Raw genomic sequence first — 18,049 nt, forward strand, 5'->3', positions numbered from 1 at the left:
CCCGGTGGAAGAGACGGGACACTGCAGCCTGTCACCCGTTATCAAAGCTGGCACTGAGAGAGAGTGGGGGCCCTAGTGGCCGAGACTGGGAGTGACGCCTACTGATGCTGCTGTGACCTGCAAGTGACCCGACTGTGAAGAGGTGGCACTACATCTACAGGTTACTAATCCTGCTACTTACTCACATTAATACTGACAACAATTAATAATTCAAGTGAAAAACCCCATTCACAGATTGCTGTTGAAATGTATATTTATTTCTAGTAACAAAGCAGTATTAGTGAGTCAGAGGAATAAACAGCAGATTAATAATAATAATAATAATAATAATAATAATAATAATAGCTGTAGTTATAGTCATAAAACAGAGGCTTTTACACCAGAATCACTGAGACTAAGAACAGAACGACTGTAGGGGAGAGAGTGTGTCTGTGGGGTCTGTATTAGGGTCTGTGTGTCTGTGTGTCAGGAGTGTCTGTGGGGTCTGTATTAGGGTCTGTGTGTCAGGAGTGTCTGTGGGGTCTGTATTAGGGTCTGTGTGTCTGTGTGTCAGGAGTGTCTGTGGGGTCTGTATTGGGGTCTCTGTGTCAGGAGTGTCTGTGGGGTCTGTATTAGGGTCTGTGTGTCAGGAGTGTCTGTGGGGTCTGTATTAGGGTCTGTGTGTCAGGAGTGTCTGTGGGGTCTGTATTAGGGTCTGTGTGTCAGGAGTGTCTGTGGGGTCTGTATTAGGGTCTGTGTGTCAGGAGTGTCTGTGGGGTCTGTATTAGGGTCTGTGTGTCAGGAGTGTCTGTGGGGTCTGTATTAGGGTCTGTGTGTCTCTGGGTCAGGAGTGTCTGTGGGGTCTGTATTAGGGTCTGTGTGTCAGGAGTGTCTGTGGGGTCTGTATTAGGGTCTGTGTGTCAGGAGTGTCTGTGGGGTCTGTATTAGGGTCTGTGTGTCAGGAGTGTCTGTGGGGTCTGTATTAGGGTCTGTGTGTCAGGAGTGTCTGTGGGGTCTGTATTAGGGTCTGTGTGTCTGTGTGTCAGGAGTGTCTGTGGGGTCTGTATTAGGGTCTGTGTGTCAGGAGTGTCTGTGGGGTCTGTATTAGGGTCTGTGTGTCAGGAGTGTCTGTGGGGTCTGTATTAGGGTCTGTGTGTCAGGAGTGTCTGTGGGGTCTGTATTAGGGTCTGTGTGTCTGTGTGTCAGGAGTGTCTGTGGGGTCTGTATTAGGGTCTGTGTGTCAGGAGTGTCTGTGGGGTCTGTATTAGGGTCTGTGTGTCAGGAGTGTCTGTGGGGTCTGTATTAGGGTCTGTGTGTCAGGAGTGTCTGTGGGGTCTGTATTAGGGTCTGTGTGTCTGTGTGTCAGGAGTGTCTGTGGGGTCTGTATTAGGGTCTGTGTCAGGAGTGACTGTGGGGTCTGTATTAGGGTCTGTGTGTCAGGAGTGTCTGTGGGGTCTGTATTAGGGTCTGTGTGTCAGGAGTGTCTGTGGGGTCTGTATTAGGGTCTGTGTGTCTCTGTGTCAGGAGTGTCTGTGGGGTCTGTATTAGGGTCTGTGTGTCTCTGTGTCAGGAGTGTCTGTGGGGTCTGTATTAGGGTCTCTGTGTCAGGAGTGTCTGTGGGGTCTGTATTAGGGTCTGTGTGTCTCTGTGTGCGTCTCGCTGTGTACAGTACTCAGTACATCTGGTGTAACAGCCTCGATAATTAAGATCTTCAATTAACCAATTAGGCACCATGAGTAACAGAAAAAGGCACTCTCCCTAACGAGGTCAGTCAGAGAAAGAAGTAACGACTTAATATAAACAAGGTTAATATTAATATTGTTAACTCATTGTCTTCATGTATATATGCTAGCGTACTATTGGAGTGATAGACAGACAGACAGAAAAGCACTGGCAGACATACTGAGCTATCTGACACTCCCTCATTCTCTCATCCCCCTCCTTACCTCCCTTATCCCTCTTTCCCTCTCACTCTCTCTACCCTTTTCCTCCCTCCGTCTGTACACTACAAATTGTATTAAATTGCCTCTCTGCCCTGTGAACTACATTCCTCCTCTCCTTCCCTCCCTCCCTCCCTCTCTCCCCAGTCATACACACACAGAATTTGCAACTACCTTATACTCCCCCCCCTCTAAATATACAGTAAAAACTAACTTCTCTCTCCCTCCTCCACCCCCTCCATATATATAATGACACTGACAGACACTTTCTTATTTCCTCTCTTCTGCCCCCCCTCATCCCTCCTTCAGCAGGTTGATGCGGGCGCAGATTTTGAGGGCGGGGCCAAGCTTGATGTTCATGGTGGAGACCAGGTGCTCCTCCCTCAGCAGCAGCAGCGCCTGTCCGTCAATCTCCTGGGACAGGAACTCCCCGCCCAGCTCCTCACAGCCTGGAGAGGGAGGGGGAGAGTGGGAGTGACAGCAGGAGACAAAAAGAGTGCAGAGAGAGGGGGAAGAGAGTTAATTTACCAATATACAGACTGACTCGGGGAGAGACAGAGAGACAGAGAGACTCACCCTGCAGGGATGAGATGAACTGGCACACCTCCTCCACACTCCAGTGGGCGGGGCTGCCCGACAGGAAGTGCGGGCTACCGTCCAATGGCAAGCAGGCAGGGGTGGGGCCGGTCTCCAAGTGGGCGGGGCGGGGGCAGGAAGAGGTGGAGCCGGGAGAGAGGGAGAGGGAGAGAGAGAGGGAGTCCTCCTCCTCCTCACAGCTGGACACGTCGTCTGAGCGGCTGGACTCTGAGCGGGACTGAGAGAGACGGGGGGGAGAGTCAGTAATACAGTACAGACACATTAACAGTACAACTCGTACTATCAACAACAATAATTACAGCCCTAATAACATTACTACAACTGTAACACTAGAACAACAACAGTCGCTGGCTCACTTTGACGGGCAGGTGCCGCCCGGTGATCTTGGCGCAGGCGATCTCGCTGCTGCTCCGGCGGGGCCCCCGGCGCCTCAGGACCCCCCCGTCTGGCAGGCTGCCCCCCCGCGCCCTCCCCCGCCGAGGCCGGAACTGGTGACTGCAGCTCACGTTGTACCTGGGAGGCGATACAGTGCGACGCGGTGAGAGGAGAGCGCCCCGTTAACTGCGAGACGACCATCGCTGCCCCACGCTGGACACCGACATGGCAGAACGGGCATGATGTGTGTGATTGGTGGGACATACAGGATAATTTTCTGCTTCTTGGGGAAAAGCGTGACTAAGCACTGTGCACAGAGCTGTTAAAGTTTAGAATCATTTTGAGGATCACACTAGAATCGTGGAAACGACCTGAAAAGAGCGACAAACAAACAGACAAACTCACACTCTCTCTCTGAGACAGACACAACAACACAGACACCCACTGACCTCTTGGCACAAGTCATGGAGCAGAATCTCTTGGAGCCTCTGAACTGGCTGGCAGGAGCGAAACTCTCACAGTATTCACACTTCAGCACTGAGAGAGAGAGAGAGAGAGAGAGAGAGAGTTAATTGAGACACTGACCAACTGGACACTACAGCACATTAACACTGACTGACTGGACACTACAGTACATTAACACTGACTGACTGGACACTACAGCACATTAACACTGACTGACTGGACACTACAGCACATTAACACTGACTGACTGGACAATACAGCACATTAACACTGACGCTAGGCTCACACTACACGGTTTATAGAGGCTCGACACAGCGTTGTGAATGGTGGGCCCCTCCTTGCTCTGCACGGTCATCGGTAGTGACACGAGCCCAGAGCAGCTGCTGCTCATCATGGTCAATGCAGCTTTGTCAGGAGGGCCATTGGGCTAAGGATCATGTAGTGTGCCCTCAGCTTCAGAGAGGGCAGAGGCAGGCAGAGGCAGGCGTCGTTAGCCTCTCTCACCTGTAGGGGCAGCTCCAGAGTCAGACTGGGCGGTAGATTGGACCACAAGGGGCAACACCCCGTCAGCCCTGTCCTTGACTGGTCCGGCCACCTGTCAATCAGAGGGAAGAGCTCGTCTTATTGGTCGAGCACACACAGGTTCACTGAAGTCACAGAGACAATAAAGCACTGAAAATCTCCCACTCCCTCCTCCCCTTGTCTCACCCAATCTCTCCCTTTTTCTGTCCCCCACCCTCTCCTCTCCGTCTCCCCTCTCCCCCTCCCCCTCTCTCACAGGGAACGGCTCTGCTCCCTCCTGGATGACGAATCCCTCGATCAGGTGGGTGAGGACCTGCGGCTTCACAATGGCCTGGGGGGGGCCCTTGCCCTCGCCGCTGCCATGGCGACCGCTCCCCGACAGGCCGGGCCCAGGTTGACTGACGTCTGAAGAGCCAATCGCAGAGAAACAAGACAGTAAGAGGAGGGGTTAGAATAATACTGTATATATACTGACTGACTGACTGACTGACAAACACACTGACTGACACACCGACATGGAGCCGGTGCTGGTTTGGAGCCAGTGCCAAATCTGGAACCGTTCCATGCTTTTCCACTGCAAAAAAACTGGTTCCTGGCAGCACGGAGCCGCTTTTTCGGCACCAAAAACCTGCTGGTCTGGAACCAAGGAACCAGTGACATCAGGGGCCGGGGGCGGGGTAAAGACGTCTCCACAGAAAGTGATTTGCTGGAGTTCAGCTGCCATGTTTAAAATGCCAGCAGAGACACGAGCAGTCAGGAGAGTTTTGATTAAAAATGGGCGAAATCAGCAGCAAACAGAGGTCTGTCAAGGAGAGACACTTTACTAACAATATGGTCTCACCAGGTTCACTCACTAGTCAGGAGTTGGCAAATGGCAGCAATGAGAGACGACTAAGTGCACCTTCTGTGACAGGAAAGACATGTTACAGCGATATTATAATGATGGAGAGTTAATGCGACGATTTAGATTGGACAGAAATGTTGTTTATTAATGAACTGGTCATTAACTGGTCTTTAACTGGGCAGTTTCTTCCGCTACTGGCAGAAATTCAGTGTTATGCCGAATTCAGTGCCCCTACGAGTCATGTGTCCCTGGTTGGTTTGCGCATGATTAATAGATTCATTTTCTTAACACAGGACAAAACATACATATTTTACAGTAAGAGAGGATCAAATACACAATAACTTCTGTGCTGATGAGTGCAACTTGAACTACATATGTATATACAGATTGACAATCACAATGTACATGGAATACTTACGTCCTGAAAGTGTAACTAATTTAAACACATGAAGAAACAGAATTTACATTGTTGTTGCTGCTGTATTTCAACAATTGCACAAACACAATCACTGAAGCACTGAACTCGCTCTGTTGGCAGCAGAGCTGTTATAGGGATGCGCTTTGCACAGTGAGCGACCACACGCGTAAGCAGTGGTGACAATGTATTCATATTTTTTTGTATTTCTTAGCAGACGTCCTTATCCAGGGCGACTTTCAAAACATAAGGACACTGTTGTGGTGTCTGGCAACAGGGACAATGCAAAAGTGATTTTGGACCATCATCCCAGACTTCATCAATAAGCAAAATTTTCCATCAAACATTAACATCACCTGAGATCGTCCGACAGTTTATTGATCATGTGTTTCTCCACTTCTACTTCGTGCTTGGGAACGCCCACATCCAGTGACGTCAGCGTTCGGTTCCCAAACCGGTGGAAAAGCAGGCCGGTTCGAAAAAAGTTCAGCTGGTTCCCAGGCCGAGCACCAGCTCCGGTTCCAGCACCGGCACCATGTTGGTGGAAAAGCGCTAACATTGACACACTGATTGGCTGAGACATTGGCACACTGACTGACACACTGACCTGGCTCAGATGGGGCTGCTGTGTGTTGGGAGGGTAAGGGGGTGGGACCTCGTGACTCATAGCTCTTCTCACTGGACATCTCCTCAGATTTCCTCTTCAGAGACCCAATGCTCTTGCCCTGAGAAAGAGAGAGAGAGAGAGAGAGAGAGAGGGTGTTAAATGCACACACACTGACTGAACACCCGAGCAGGCCCAGCGGCAGGATTAACTCGGCAGGGGGGCATCAGAAATGACTGAGGGGGCACAACTATCGATGATAACACAGTATGTATAATATACAATAGTACAATTACACACAATGTTTCAGCATAGCTCTCAAGTTTTCAGAATGTCCCTGCATGAGATTTGTCACATTAAAAAAACCCGGTGACACATACCGCTACCGCCGGCAAAAGCATGAGCCAGAGGGAGGGGTGCACAGGAAATATTGGGGCAAATGCGTGACATTTCACCGACTGTGTGAATGCGCGAGACACGGCTGTCCAGCGTAAAGGCTACGGGCTACTGCACCACTCACTGTCATGGACAATTCATAAGCGTCTCGAACACATGCAAGTTATGACAGCACAGCTACATGCGCCCATCTATGCCACCCAAAACAACTGCCAATTACCATAATAACACTCCCCCATGCCAATCAATGCATTTCCAATCACGGAAAGCAAACAATATTGTACCACGCACTACCGCAACTGATCGGTAGAAACAGTGCAGCTCGGACGCAGTACAGACTCTTTCAGATCACACTGCTCGCTTCTCTTTGCTGTTTGCCTGGAACAGGTGTCCGTGTCCTCGTATTTCTCCCATAACTCGTGAAACTGACTGTCACGTCGCAGCTGTGAGCACTGCTGAACTATTCACTTTGCCTACTAATTATTAACGCGAGATATATTTTTTCATCCAGCTGAGTGGTGAAACTTATTTTTTTTCCAACTGGTAAATGCGTGTGACTGACGTGTTGCATTTCTGAAGCATATTAGATGGTTTACCATTCATATGAATGAGCTGCCGGAAGTGAACCATGCGCCCCAGAAAACTTAGTTTGACGCTGACCGACTCTCACCTGTGTCGATACTGTGTGCAGGTACTCTCTGTCTCCAGTGGGGGGCACTGTGGAGCCTCCAGCACTGCTCTGTCCCTCCTGAGCAAGGGAGAGGGGGAGTGAGGGAGCGGGGGCAGAGACCGAGGGAGAGGAAGAGGAGGAGGAGGAGGAGGATGGGGGGGTGGGGGAGGGGCGGATAGCACTGGACTGTATTTGAATCTGCTGCTGCTGCTGCTGCTGCTGCTGCTGCTGCTGCTGCTGCATTTGAGCCAATGGGAGAGCGGGCTGCTGTGATTGATGGGCCTTCGGCCCACCCCCACCGGCTCCTCCCACCACAGCCGCCATGGAGGTCGGGGGGGCAACGCTGGGGGCGAAGCCGGAACTCACTCCTGCGGACCCCCCCCCACCGTTACTGCTGCTGCCGTCATGGCTCCGGGCCTGCGCCAGAGCCTGGGAGTTTCCTAGCGAGCCCGGCCGGGTACCCACCAGCTGCACGGGCACGTGGGGTGGGGGGTGAGGGGGGTGTGGCTGGGAGTGTGGGGGCGGCGCGGGCAGGATTGGAGGTGGGTGGCGGGTCTGGGGCAGCTGCTGCAGGGGCAAACGCAGGGAGGGGAGAGCGGTCTTGGGCTGGATGGGGACAGGGCCCAGGCAAAGCTTACTGTCAGTGGCGCTGTGTTGCTGCTGCTGCTGCTGCTGCTGCTGCTGTTGTGGCTGTTGCTGTAGAGGCTGCACAATCAGGGTCTGGGGGGCCTGCTGGGGGGGCATTTTTGGGGGGTTGTAGCACTGGAGCTGGGGGGGGGCAGGGACACCGAGAAGAGCGCTATTATTATTACTAGTAGTAATAGTATTATTGGCCATACTCAGCCCGGCGCTGTGCGTGTGGTGCTGCGGCGCTGGTGGCGGTAGCTGGTTGCTGGTGTTGTGGGGGCCGGAGGAGGAGCAGCAGGAGGCGGGCGAGAGCAGGAGGTGGGCGGCGGCAGCGCTGGTCACTGTGGTCACAGCTCGCCCCTGGCAGAACCCCAGAGAGACGGAGGGAGATGGGGAGAGGAGGAGCTGGGAGAGAGGGAGCGAGGAAGAGGAGGAGGAGGAGGAGGAGGGGGGGGGGGGAGGAGGGAGAGAGGGAGAGGAGGAGGAGGAAGAGGAGGGCGGGCAGGGCTTGTTGGGGAGAGAGGGGGCACCGGCGGAGGGGGCAGGGGGGGCTGGGCCAGGCTGTGGTTGTTTGGAGGGCTGCAGGTGGGAGTGCTGCTGCTGCTGATATTGCTGCTGGACCAGAGAGTAGGCTGGAGAGAGAGAGAAAGAGACGGGATGGGGGAGGTAGAGTGAGAAGGAAAGAGAGAGGAAGACAAAAAGGTTAAACTTAAATCTGATTCTTCTGGAATATTGAGATAAAGACACAGAGAGGCACAGACACACCGAGTCAAACAGGGAGAGACAGAGAGATACACAGAAAGATACAGACAAGTCAAGTATCTTCTCTCCCGCGTTACCTTCCTTCCTGTCCGGAGGGGGGGGGCACTCTGTCTTCACTCCTCCAACACGCGGAGAAGAAACACAGCGGAGAGCAAGATTCTGAACCTGAGAGACAGATCAACACAGACACTAATACACAGCCAAGAGACACTGACAGTAATGTGCAGAGACACTGTGTGGGGCGATGGCTCAAAACCACAAAAAAGGGGACCTCCTAACACTCAATCCGCAGACCCCAGAGACACTCCTGACCCAGAGACACACAGACCCCACAGACACTCCTGACACACAGACCCTAATACAGACCCCACAGACACTCCTGACACACAGACCCTAATACAGACCCCACAGACACTCCTGACACACAGACCCCACAGACACTCCTGACACACAGACCCTAATACAGACCCCACAGACACTCCTGACACAGAGACCCTAATACAGACCCCACAGACACTCCTGACACACAGACCCTAATACAGACCCCACAGACACTCCTGACACACAGACCCTAATACAGACCCCACAGACACTCCTGACACACAGACACACAGACCCTAATACAGACCCCACAGACACTCCTGACACAGACCCTAATACAGACCCCACAGACACTCCTGACACACAGACCCTAATACAGACCCCACAGACACTCCTGACACAGAGACCCTAATACAGACCCCACAGACACTCCTGACACACAGACCCTAATACAGACCCCACAGACACTCCTGACACACAGACCTTAATACAGACCCCACAGACACTCCTGACACACAGACACACAGACCCTAATACAGACCCCACAGACACTCCTGACACAGACCCTAATACAGACCCCACAGACACTCCTGACACACAGACCCTAATACAGACCCCACAGACACTCCTGACACAGAGACCCTAATACAGACCCCACAGACACTCCTGACACAGAGACCCTAATACAGACCCCACAGACACTCCTGACACAGAGACCCTAATACAGACCCCACAGACACTCCTGACACACAGACCCTAATACAGACCCCACAGACACTCCTGACACACAGACCCTAATACAGACCCCACAGACACTCCTGACACACAGACCCTAATACAGACCCCACAGACACTCCTGACACACAGACCCTAATACAGACCCCACAGACACTCCTGACACACAGACCCTAATACAGACCCCACAGACACTCCTGACACACAGACCCTAATACAGACCCCACAGACACTCCTGACACACAGACCCTAATACAGACCCCACAGACACACCTGACACACAGACCCTAATACAGACCCCACAGACACTCCTGACACAGAGACACACAGACCCTAATACAGACCCCACAGACACTCCTGACACACAGACCCTAATACAGACCCCACAGACACTCCTGACACACAGACCCTAATACAGACCCCACAGACACTCCTGACACACAGACCCTAATACAGACCCCACAGACACTCCTGACACACAGACCCTAATACAGACCCCACAGACACTCCTAAAGGAAGTAAACAAACCTGGTCGGTATCTGATTGGCTGGCAGAGGAGGCAGGGGGCTGGACTTCCTGCTGCTGCTGCTGCTGCTGCTGCTGTTGTTGCTGCTGCTGCTGGGTGACGGTTGCAACGGCAGCAGCGGTGGTTCCACCTGGCATGAAGATGAGCTGAGAGGAAAGAGGAGCCCTGATAGAGCGATTTACCTGAGAGACAGAGAGAGAGAGAGAGAGAGAGAGAGATTCTTACTACAGACACCCTGACTGACTGCACATAGACACACACACAGGCACAGCCACACTAATACAGGGGTTCCCAAACCAGATTCTGGCTGAGGACCCCACCTACAAAAAATGCCACAACTGCCTCATTATACTACATTACTAAAAGGAAAAATGGAGAACATAGAGCGTTATCCAACTCTGCACTAATACATTCACATGCAAATGATCAGCAGCTACATGTATGTAATGTTATTCTGTATGTGACTGCATTTTTAAATATATGTATATACATCAAAAAAATTAAGAGACCACTCCAAGTTCAGAAATCAATGTTAAGTGGTCTCTCCATTTTTTCCAGAGCTGTATATATATATATTTTATAATTAATCACGTAATATGTAAAAAAAGTACCTGTCCTCTTCTAAATGATGAGGAGAGGATGTGTGGAAGGGAGAGAGGAAATCGGGGAGCACAGTTTAAAAGAAGCACAGAAGATTTCTGCATTCATTTAAATGAGGCTAAAATATGTATCCTACTTTTTGCATTAGATTATTTTTAATTAAATTATTCGTTATTTGATGTATCTGAGAAATCTTTATAAAAGTCTATTGCAGACATTACTTACATAAATATACAAACATACAGTCTGTGTGTGTGTGCGTGTGTGTCTGTATGTCTACGCATGTGCGTGTGTGTGCATGTGTCTGTGCTCCTACCAAACAAAGTTATTGTAGAGCCCTGTGAGGTCAAAGCAGCCAATGATATATCTGAAGGAGCTCGAGGAAAACCTGCTTCAGTCAGACCTGGGACTGGGGCGGAGGTTCACCTTTCAGCAGGACAAGGATCCTAAACACTCTGGAGTGGCTTACACACAAGAAGTCCTAGAATGACCCAGTCAAAGCCCAGACCTCAGTCCAATTGAGAATCTGTGGCAAGACTTGAAAGTTGCTGTTAACCACCGGTGCCCATCCAACCCAAGAGCTACAGGACCCAGATTTGCCAAGCTGGCAGAGACTGACCCAAGACAACGCACAGCTGTAACTGCTGACGAAGGTGGTTCTACCAAGTACTGACTCAGGGGGGTGAATACTTACACAACTAACACATTTCAGATTTCCCATGTTTAATTGACTTTTATTTCACAATAGACAGGCAGACAGAGAGACAGTTTCTCACCCTCAGATACATCTGGCCCTGCGCGGCTGTGCCTCCGCTCAGCAGCACTGATTGGCTGAGAGTGGAGGACTGGCTGGAGGACACGGGGCCGATGGGGCGGGGGCTGTTCACAGCAGCTCCCCCAGAGGAGGAGCTCAGATTCACCTGGAGGAAATATACCAACATTATGTTTAATAATCATCATCATCATCATCATATGTATTGTTGTTGTTATTATTTATACTAGCAGATGTCATTAGTACAATAAAGCATTACTGTCATCAATAACAGACAGAGACACAAAGAGCAGATCATATTGAAGGTCAAAATAATGCAGGAATACCGATCATTCTAAAGAGAGTACAAACTGACTCACACTACAAACACAGAGAGAGAGAGAGAGAGGGACACACACACACATAGAGACTCAGGGAGAGAGAGAGGTATCCCGTACAGTGGAATGAGCAGAACTAGGAGACTGGGAGACGCTGACACTGGGAGAACTGGTCTGACGACTGGCTGCCAGAGTTGCCTAACGGGGAGAGAGAGAGAGAGAGAGAAAAAGGGTTATTACAGCTTAACACAATCTGACTGACTGGACACTACAGCACATTAACACTGACTGACTCACTGGACACTACAGTACATTAACACTGACTGAGTGGACACTACAGCACATTAACACTGACTGACTGGACACTACAGCACATTAACACTGACTCACTGGACACTACAGTACATTAACACTGACTGACTGGACACTACAGCACATTAACACTGACTGACTGGACACTACAGCACATTAACACTGACTGACTGACTGACTGGACACTACAGTACATTAACACTGACTGACTGGACACTACAGCACATTAACACAGACTGACTGACTGGACACTACAGCACACTAACACTGACTGACTGACTGGACACTACAGCACATTAACACAGACTGACTGACTGGACACTACAGCACATTAACACTGACTGACTGGACACTACAGCACATTAACACTGACTGACTGACTGACTGGACACTACAGCACATTAACACTGACTGACTGACTGGACACTACAGCACATTAACACTGACTGACTGACTGGACACTACAGTACATTAACACTGACTGACTGACCCACTGAACACTACAGCACATTAACACTGACTGACTGGACACTACAGTACATTAACACTGACTGACTGACTGGACACTACAGCACATTAACACTGACTGACTGACTGGACACTACAGCACATTAACACTGACTGATTGACTGGACACTACAGCACATTAACACTGACTGACTGGACACTACAGTACATTAACACTGACTGACTGACTGGACACTACAGCACATTAACACTGACTGACTGACTGACTGGACACTACAGCACATTAATGCCCCGTTTCCACTGGCGGACGCGTCCGGCCCCGGACACTTAAACGGGTGTTTCCACTGGCTAAGCGTCTGGACGCGTTAACTTGCTGGTGCTAGACGTGTCCGTAAGCGTCCGTCCCCACTGAGGACATGATTCGCTTTCAGAATTGGAGGTGTGTGCTTGACTTAAGACACAGGGAGGAGATCAGAGACATTGTATCGGAAGATATAATCTCAAGTGCCGTGTGCGATCACAAAGAAATTACAAGTTTATTAGCAGCATGGAGTGAAATCCACGTACAGAAACAATGACTGCTTACAGTTAATATCCGAGTGCATTCAAAACTTGGATTTCACAGGACCGGTGCATTGACGTGACTAGTTAAAATTAACTGAAGGATAATAATCGGATCGTAGCAGCCGATATTCTTAATATTTTATGAATAACTGGACGGAGTTTCAGGCTGTGTTTTGTGAATGGTGTGCAGGACAATCCGCAGAGACAGTCAGTGTGAAGGCGAACACGATTTAGTTAACGTGTCCATTTACAAGTTAAATTAATACAGCAGATCTGGGTTTCCCTCTAAAACATTAAGGACTGGTAAAATAAATGCGTCCATAAACGCCATGAATGAAACGTGCACAATTTAGTTAAATTATAACCTGCTATATTGCATCTGGATGATTAATCGTGAAACGTGTGTATTGTGTTTCAACTGTAACTTGCCCTGGTTAAGGACGTCTGATAAGTAAATTATAAATAATACGGCAAAAAGTATTATATATACGCTTAAGCCATAGCTTGAGGCATAACACTGACTGACTGGACACTACAGCACATTAACACTGACTGACTGACTGGACACTACAGTACATTAACACTGACTGACTGACTGGACACTACAGTACATTAACACTGACTGACTGACTGGACACTACAGTACATTAACACTGACTGACTGGACACTACAGTACATTAACACTGACTGACTGACTGGACACTACAGTACATTAACACTGACTGACTGACTGACTGACTGGACACTGCAGTCCATTAACACTGACTGACTGGACACTACAGTACATTAACACTGACTGAATGGAGACTACAGCACACTAGATCTGATTGGATGCTGGCCCAGTTGATTGGACGCTTGCTCTGATTGGACACTGGCCCAGTGTTGTACCTGCTGCACGGCGGCCAGGTTGTGTAACTGGGCGCTGCTGATCTGTTGTTGAAGCATCAGTTGCTGGAAGTACTGGGCTGCATTGGGCTGCCTCTGCAGGGCCTGAAGAGCCTGAGGGAGAGAAGAACAGTCAGGACTACAACTCCCATCAGCCCCTATGGGGAGAAAACGCTGGTGCCAATGGAGGAACATTATGGAAATGAGGGCTGTACAGCAGTTTATAAATTGAGACAGAGGGAGGGGAAAGAAGACTACAACTCCCATCAGCCCCTTGGAGCAGAAGGCACTGGTCTATGTGGAGGTGCCTTGTGGGTGATGTAGTCTTTGTGAGTTGAGGAATTGTGAAGTGCACTACAGCATATGAGGAGTACAGGGTGTTTCATTCACCGCTGCAAACTCCTTGCTGAGAAAAAAGGCTGTGGGATTTCGAGGAAGCAGAGGGATGATTGCTGAAGAGGCTGTACTGCACATTTTTGAAAATGACAGCGCGGAGGCAGAGAGCAGCGTCCCGGGGGAGAACTCTTTGCTGAAGGACAGGACCCTGCACTGCATAAGTAAGATTATTATGTATGTATGTATGTAAATAATAGTTTGTACACATATATAATTTTTCATGGATGTGAACTAGTTGTCACTGTGTTCCGATGCTTGTTTACTTATTGTCAAGCCAGTTTGATTGCTCTGTTTTGCGTGAACAGAGGCTTCCAAAGTGTGTCTTAGTCATTTCTAGTAAAATACAAATATTGTTCACTACAGGAGTGATGCACTGTGCCACGGAAAACAAGCAGGAGGAGAAAGCATTGCAGTGTACAGAGACACACACCTGCACTGCCTGTCGCTCATACAGGGACATCTGAGAGATCTGGGGGGGCCGTGTGTTCCCTCCCGTCGGAGCATTGCCATTGGCCGAGCCCGAGTTCTGGTCCCCATCCGTCTCCATGGCAACCAGGTGAGGGAGCTGTCGTTTGGAACCGCATGTGAGAGAGAGAGGAAGGGTGAATACAGACACACTACAGCACACTAACACTGACTGACTGGACACTACAGCACATTAACACTGACTGACTGACTGGACACTACAGTACATTAACACTGACTGACTGACTGGACACTACAGTACATTAACACTGACTGACTGACTGACTGGACACTACAGTACATTAACACTGACTGACTGACTGACTGGACACTTCAGTACATTAACACTGACTGACTGGACACTACAGCACACTAACACTGACTGACTGGACACTACAGTACATTAACACTGACTGACTGACTGGACACTACAGCACATTAACACTGACTGACTGACTGGACACTACAGCACATTAACACTGACTGACTGACTGGACACTACAGCACATTAACACTGACTGACTGACTGGACACTACAGCACATTAACACTGACTGACTGACTGGACACTACAGTACATTAACACTGACTGACTGACTGGACACTACAGTACATTAACACTGACTGACTGACTGGACACTACAGCACATTAACACTGACTGACTGGACACTACAGTACATTAACACTGACTGACTGACTGGACACTACAGCACATTAACACTGACTGACTGGACACTACAGCACATTAACACTGACTGACTGGACACTACAGTACATTAACACTGACTGACTGACTGGACACTACAGTACATTAACACTGACTGACTGACTGACTGGACACTACAGTACATTAACACTGACTGACTGACTGACTGGACACTTCAGTACATTAACACTGACTGACTGGACACTACAGCACACTAACACTGACTGACTGGACACTACAGTACATTAACACTGACTGACTGACTGGACACTACAGCACATTAACACTGACTGACTGACTGGACACTACAGCACATTAACACTGACTGACTGACTGGACACTACAGCACATTAACACTGACTGACTGACTGGACACTACAGCACATTAACACTGACTGACTGACTGGACACTACAGTACATTAACACTGACTGACTGACTGGACACTACAGTACATTAACACTGACTGACTGACTGGACACTACAGCACATTAACACTGACTGACTGGACACTACAGTACATTAACACTGACTGACTGACTGGACACTACAGCACATTAACACTGACTGACTGGACACTACAGCACATTAACACTGACTGACTGGACACTACAGTACATTAACACTGACTGACTGACTGGACACTACAGCACATTAACACTGACTGACTGACTGGACACTACAGCACATTAACACTGACTGACTGGACACTACAGCACATTAACACTGACTGACTGGACACTACAGCACATTAACACTGACTGACTGACTGGACACTACAGCACATTAACACTGACTGACTGACTGGACACTACAGCACATTAACACTGACTGACTGGACACTACAGCACATTAACACTGACTGACCGATACACTGACTGGAACATGATATAAAACTTTTGATCAAATATTAATTTTAATTGTGGAAATATTAAGGGAAACAGGTATAAACTGACACTATACAGGTCCTCTATATATATATATATATATATATATATATATATATATTACTATTACTCACTCTTACTACCATAGTAACTTGATCGTAGATTATCAATATAACTACTACTATACACTGTATAATCATATTTTTCTATACCTACTATTACTATAGACAGTAACATAAATATAACTACTACAGGTATTACAGTGTACAACTATTAAATTAGCTAATATAGTATAGTAATATAGTTATATAGTAATATAGTTATTACAGCTAGTATAGACAGTGTTTATTAGTATAGCTGCTACTCCTGTACAGTGATCTTCATACATCTACAGACAGTTTGACCACTACAGCCATCACTATTGTAGACATTAATATCCATACACATACTGCTATATACAGTTATATTAATATAGGTGCATACTACTACTATAGACCGTAAACAATGCAGTTACTGTAGACAATACTATTAGTCCAGCTGCTACTAGCATGTTGCCACTCTTACTACTACTAATATCATTATAATTATAATAGAACCCCAGAGCTAATAGCTAATTATAATAGTAACTACATTGATTTACTGCATGCCACACTAAATTAGTACAACTGCGATTATAAACACCGCTATAAATGTCAGTTATTTTACTACAGCGATAATATAGTCATAATTTGATATTCGGCGGGTAGCGGTTCGTTTGCATCAAAAACACAGCGGTTTAATAAATAATTACCACTTACTGCGCTCTCTCTCTTTCTCTCTCTGTCAATCCCTCTTTTCCTCTCCCTCCTTCTTGCCTTTCTTTACGATCTGTTCTCGTCCCGTTTCGGCGAGATTTGTTTTTTAAATAAACAGACACAGACGAGCAGCGCGACTTCCGGCGCCTCTCGCCCCTCTCGCTCTGCTGCCCCTCCCCTTCCGGCGCTCGCTGCGCGGTGACGTCAGTCCTCCACAATACCATCGAGCTCAAGTTTGATTTTATTATTAAAGCGATCCATTTAATAATAATAATAATAATAATAATAATAATAATAATAATAATCATAATCATAAAAAAAGATGTGTGTTAAATCTGTGTCTCAGTCTTACACAGCGGTGGCTCCAGTCTACCCCTACTATACTATAATATACTATGCTATACTATAGACCACACAGCTCCAATCTGGGCCCTATACTATATTATACCAAACTATAATAATAAATGTACTATACTGTAGTATTGTCCAAATCTCTCTTGAAATTTGTATTGCTGGTTTAGGGTTAATATGAATCTCTGGGGATGAAGGTGTTTCCATAGTTTAAAAACAAATCTGATGTCGTGATTGACAGTGTGAAATGGCCCCAGCCAGTAAAACACAAAGAGAGGGAGAGGACAAGTGTCCAGCAAACACATGCACTATCCCAGCATCCCTGCTATGCCTCTGTCTTCCAATCTGACTGACGTACTGGACACTACACAGTCGTCCAGTGTCTCAGTGTCAGTGCTGTAGTGTCTCAGTGCTGTAGTGTCAGTGCTGTAGTGTCAGTGCTGTAGTGTCTCAGTGCTGTAGTGTCTCAGTGTCAGTGCTGTAGTGTCAGTGCTGTAGTGTCTCAGTGCTGTAGTGTCAGTGCTGTAGTGTCAGTGCTGTAGTGTCAGTGCTGTAGTGTCTCAGTGCTGTAGTGTCAGTGCTGTAGTGTCTCAGTGTCAGTGCTGTAGTGTCAGTGCTGTAGTGTCAGTGCTGTAGTGTCTCAGTGCTGTAGTGTCAGTGCTGTAGTGTCTCAGTGTCAGTGCTGTAGTGTCAGTGCTGTAGTGTCTCAGTGCTGTAGTGTCTCAGTGTCAGTGCTGTAGTGTCAGTGCTGTAG

General features: G+C 48.3%; 1 protein-coding gene across 1 annotated transcript; it reads right to left on the reverse strand.

Moving 5' to 3' along the window:
- Positions 1-235: 235 nt before the first annotated feature.
- On the reverse strand, positions 236-17,105 carry phc1 (polyhomeotic homolog 1). Its single transcript, XM_066712418.1, has 15 exons — positions 16,948-17,105; positions 14,524-14,658; positions 13,701-13,811; positions 11,588-11,665; positions 11,155-11,298; positions 9,781-9,960; positions 8,274-8,361; positions 6,808-8,066; positions 5,745-5,862; positions 4,135-4,283; positions 3,861-3,951; positions 3,341-3,428; positions 2,873-3,029; positions 2,496-2,733; positions 236-2,368 (listed from the first exon to the last, which is right to left on the reverse strand). The coding sequence occupies exons 2-15, from the start codon at positions 14,638-14,640 to the stop codon at positions 2,214-2,216; spliced, it is 2,973 nt and encodes a 990-aa protein (XP_066568515.1). The 5' UTR covers positions 14,641-14,658; positions 16,948-17,105; the 3' UTR covers positions 236-2,213.
- Positions 17,106-18,049: the final 944 nt, after the last annotated feature.

This window comes from Amia ocellicauda, chromosome 1 (genome assembly GCF_036373705.1).
Source record: "Amia ocellicauda isolate fAmiCal2 chromosome 1, fAmiCal2.hap1, whole genome shotgun sequence".
Lineage (NCBI taxonomy): Eukaryota > Metazoa > Chordata > Actinopteri > Amiiformes > Amiidae > Amia > Amia ocellicauda.

Coding starts and splice junctions, on each gene's coding strand:
- phc1 (XM_066712418.1), bottom strand. CDS start 14,640: ATGGAGACGGATGGGGACCAGAACTCGGGCTCGGCCAATGGCAATGCT. Junction 9,961..11,154: donor AGGGCCAGATGTATCTGAGG/GTGAGAAACTGT, acceptor TCTGTCTCTCAG/GTAAATCGCTCTATCAGGGC. Junction 2,369..2,495: donor GTTCATCTCATCCCTGCAGG/GTGAGTCTCTCT, acceptor CTCCCTCTCCAG/GCTGTGAGGAGCTGGGCGGG.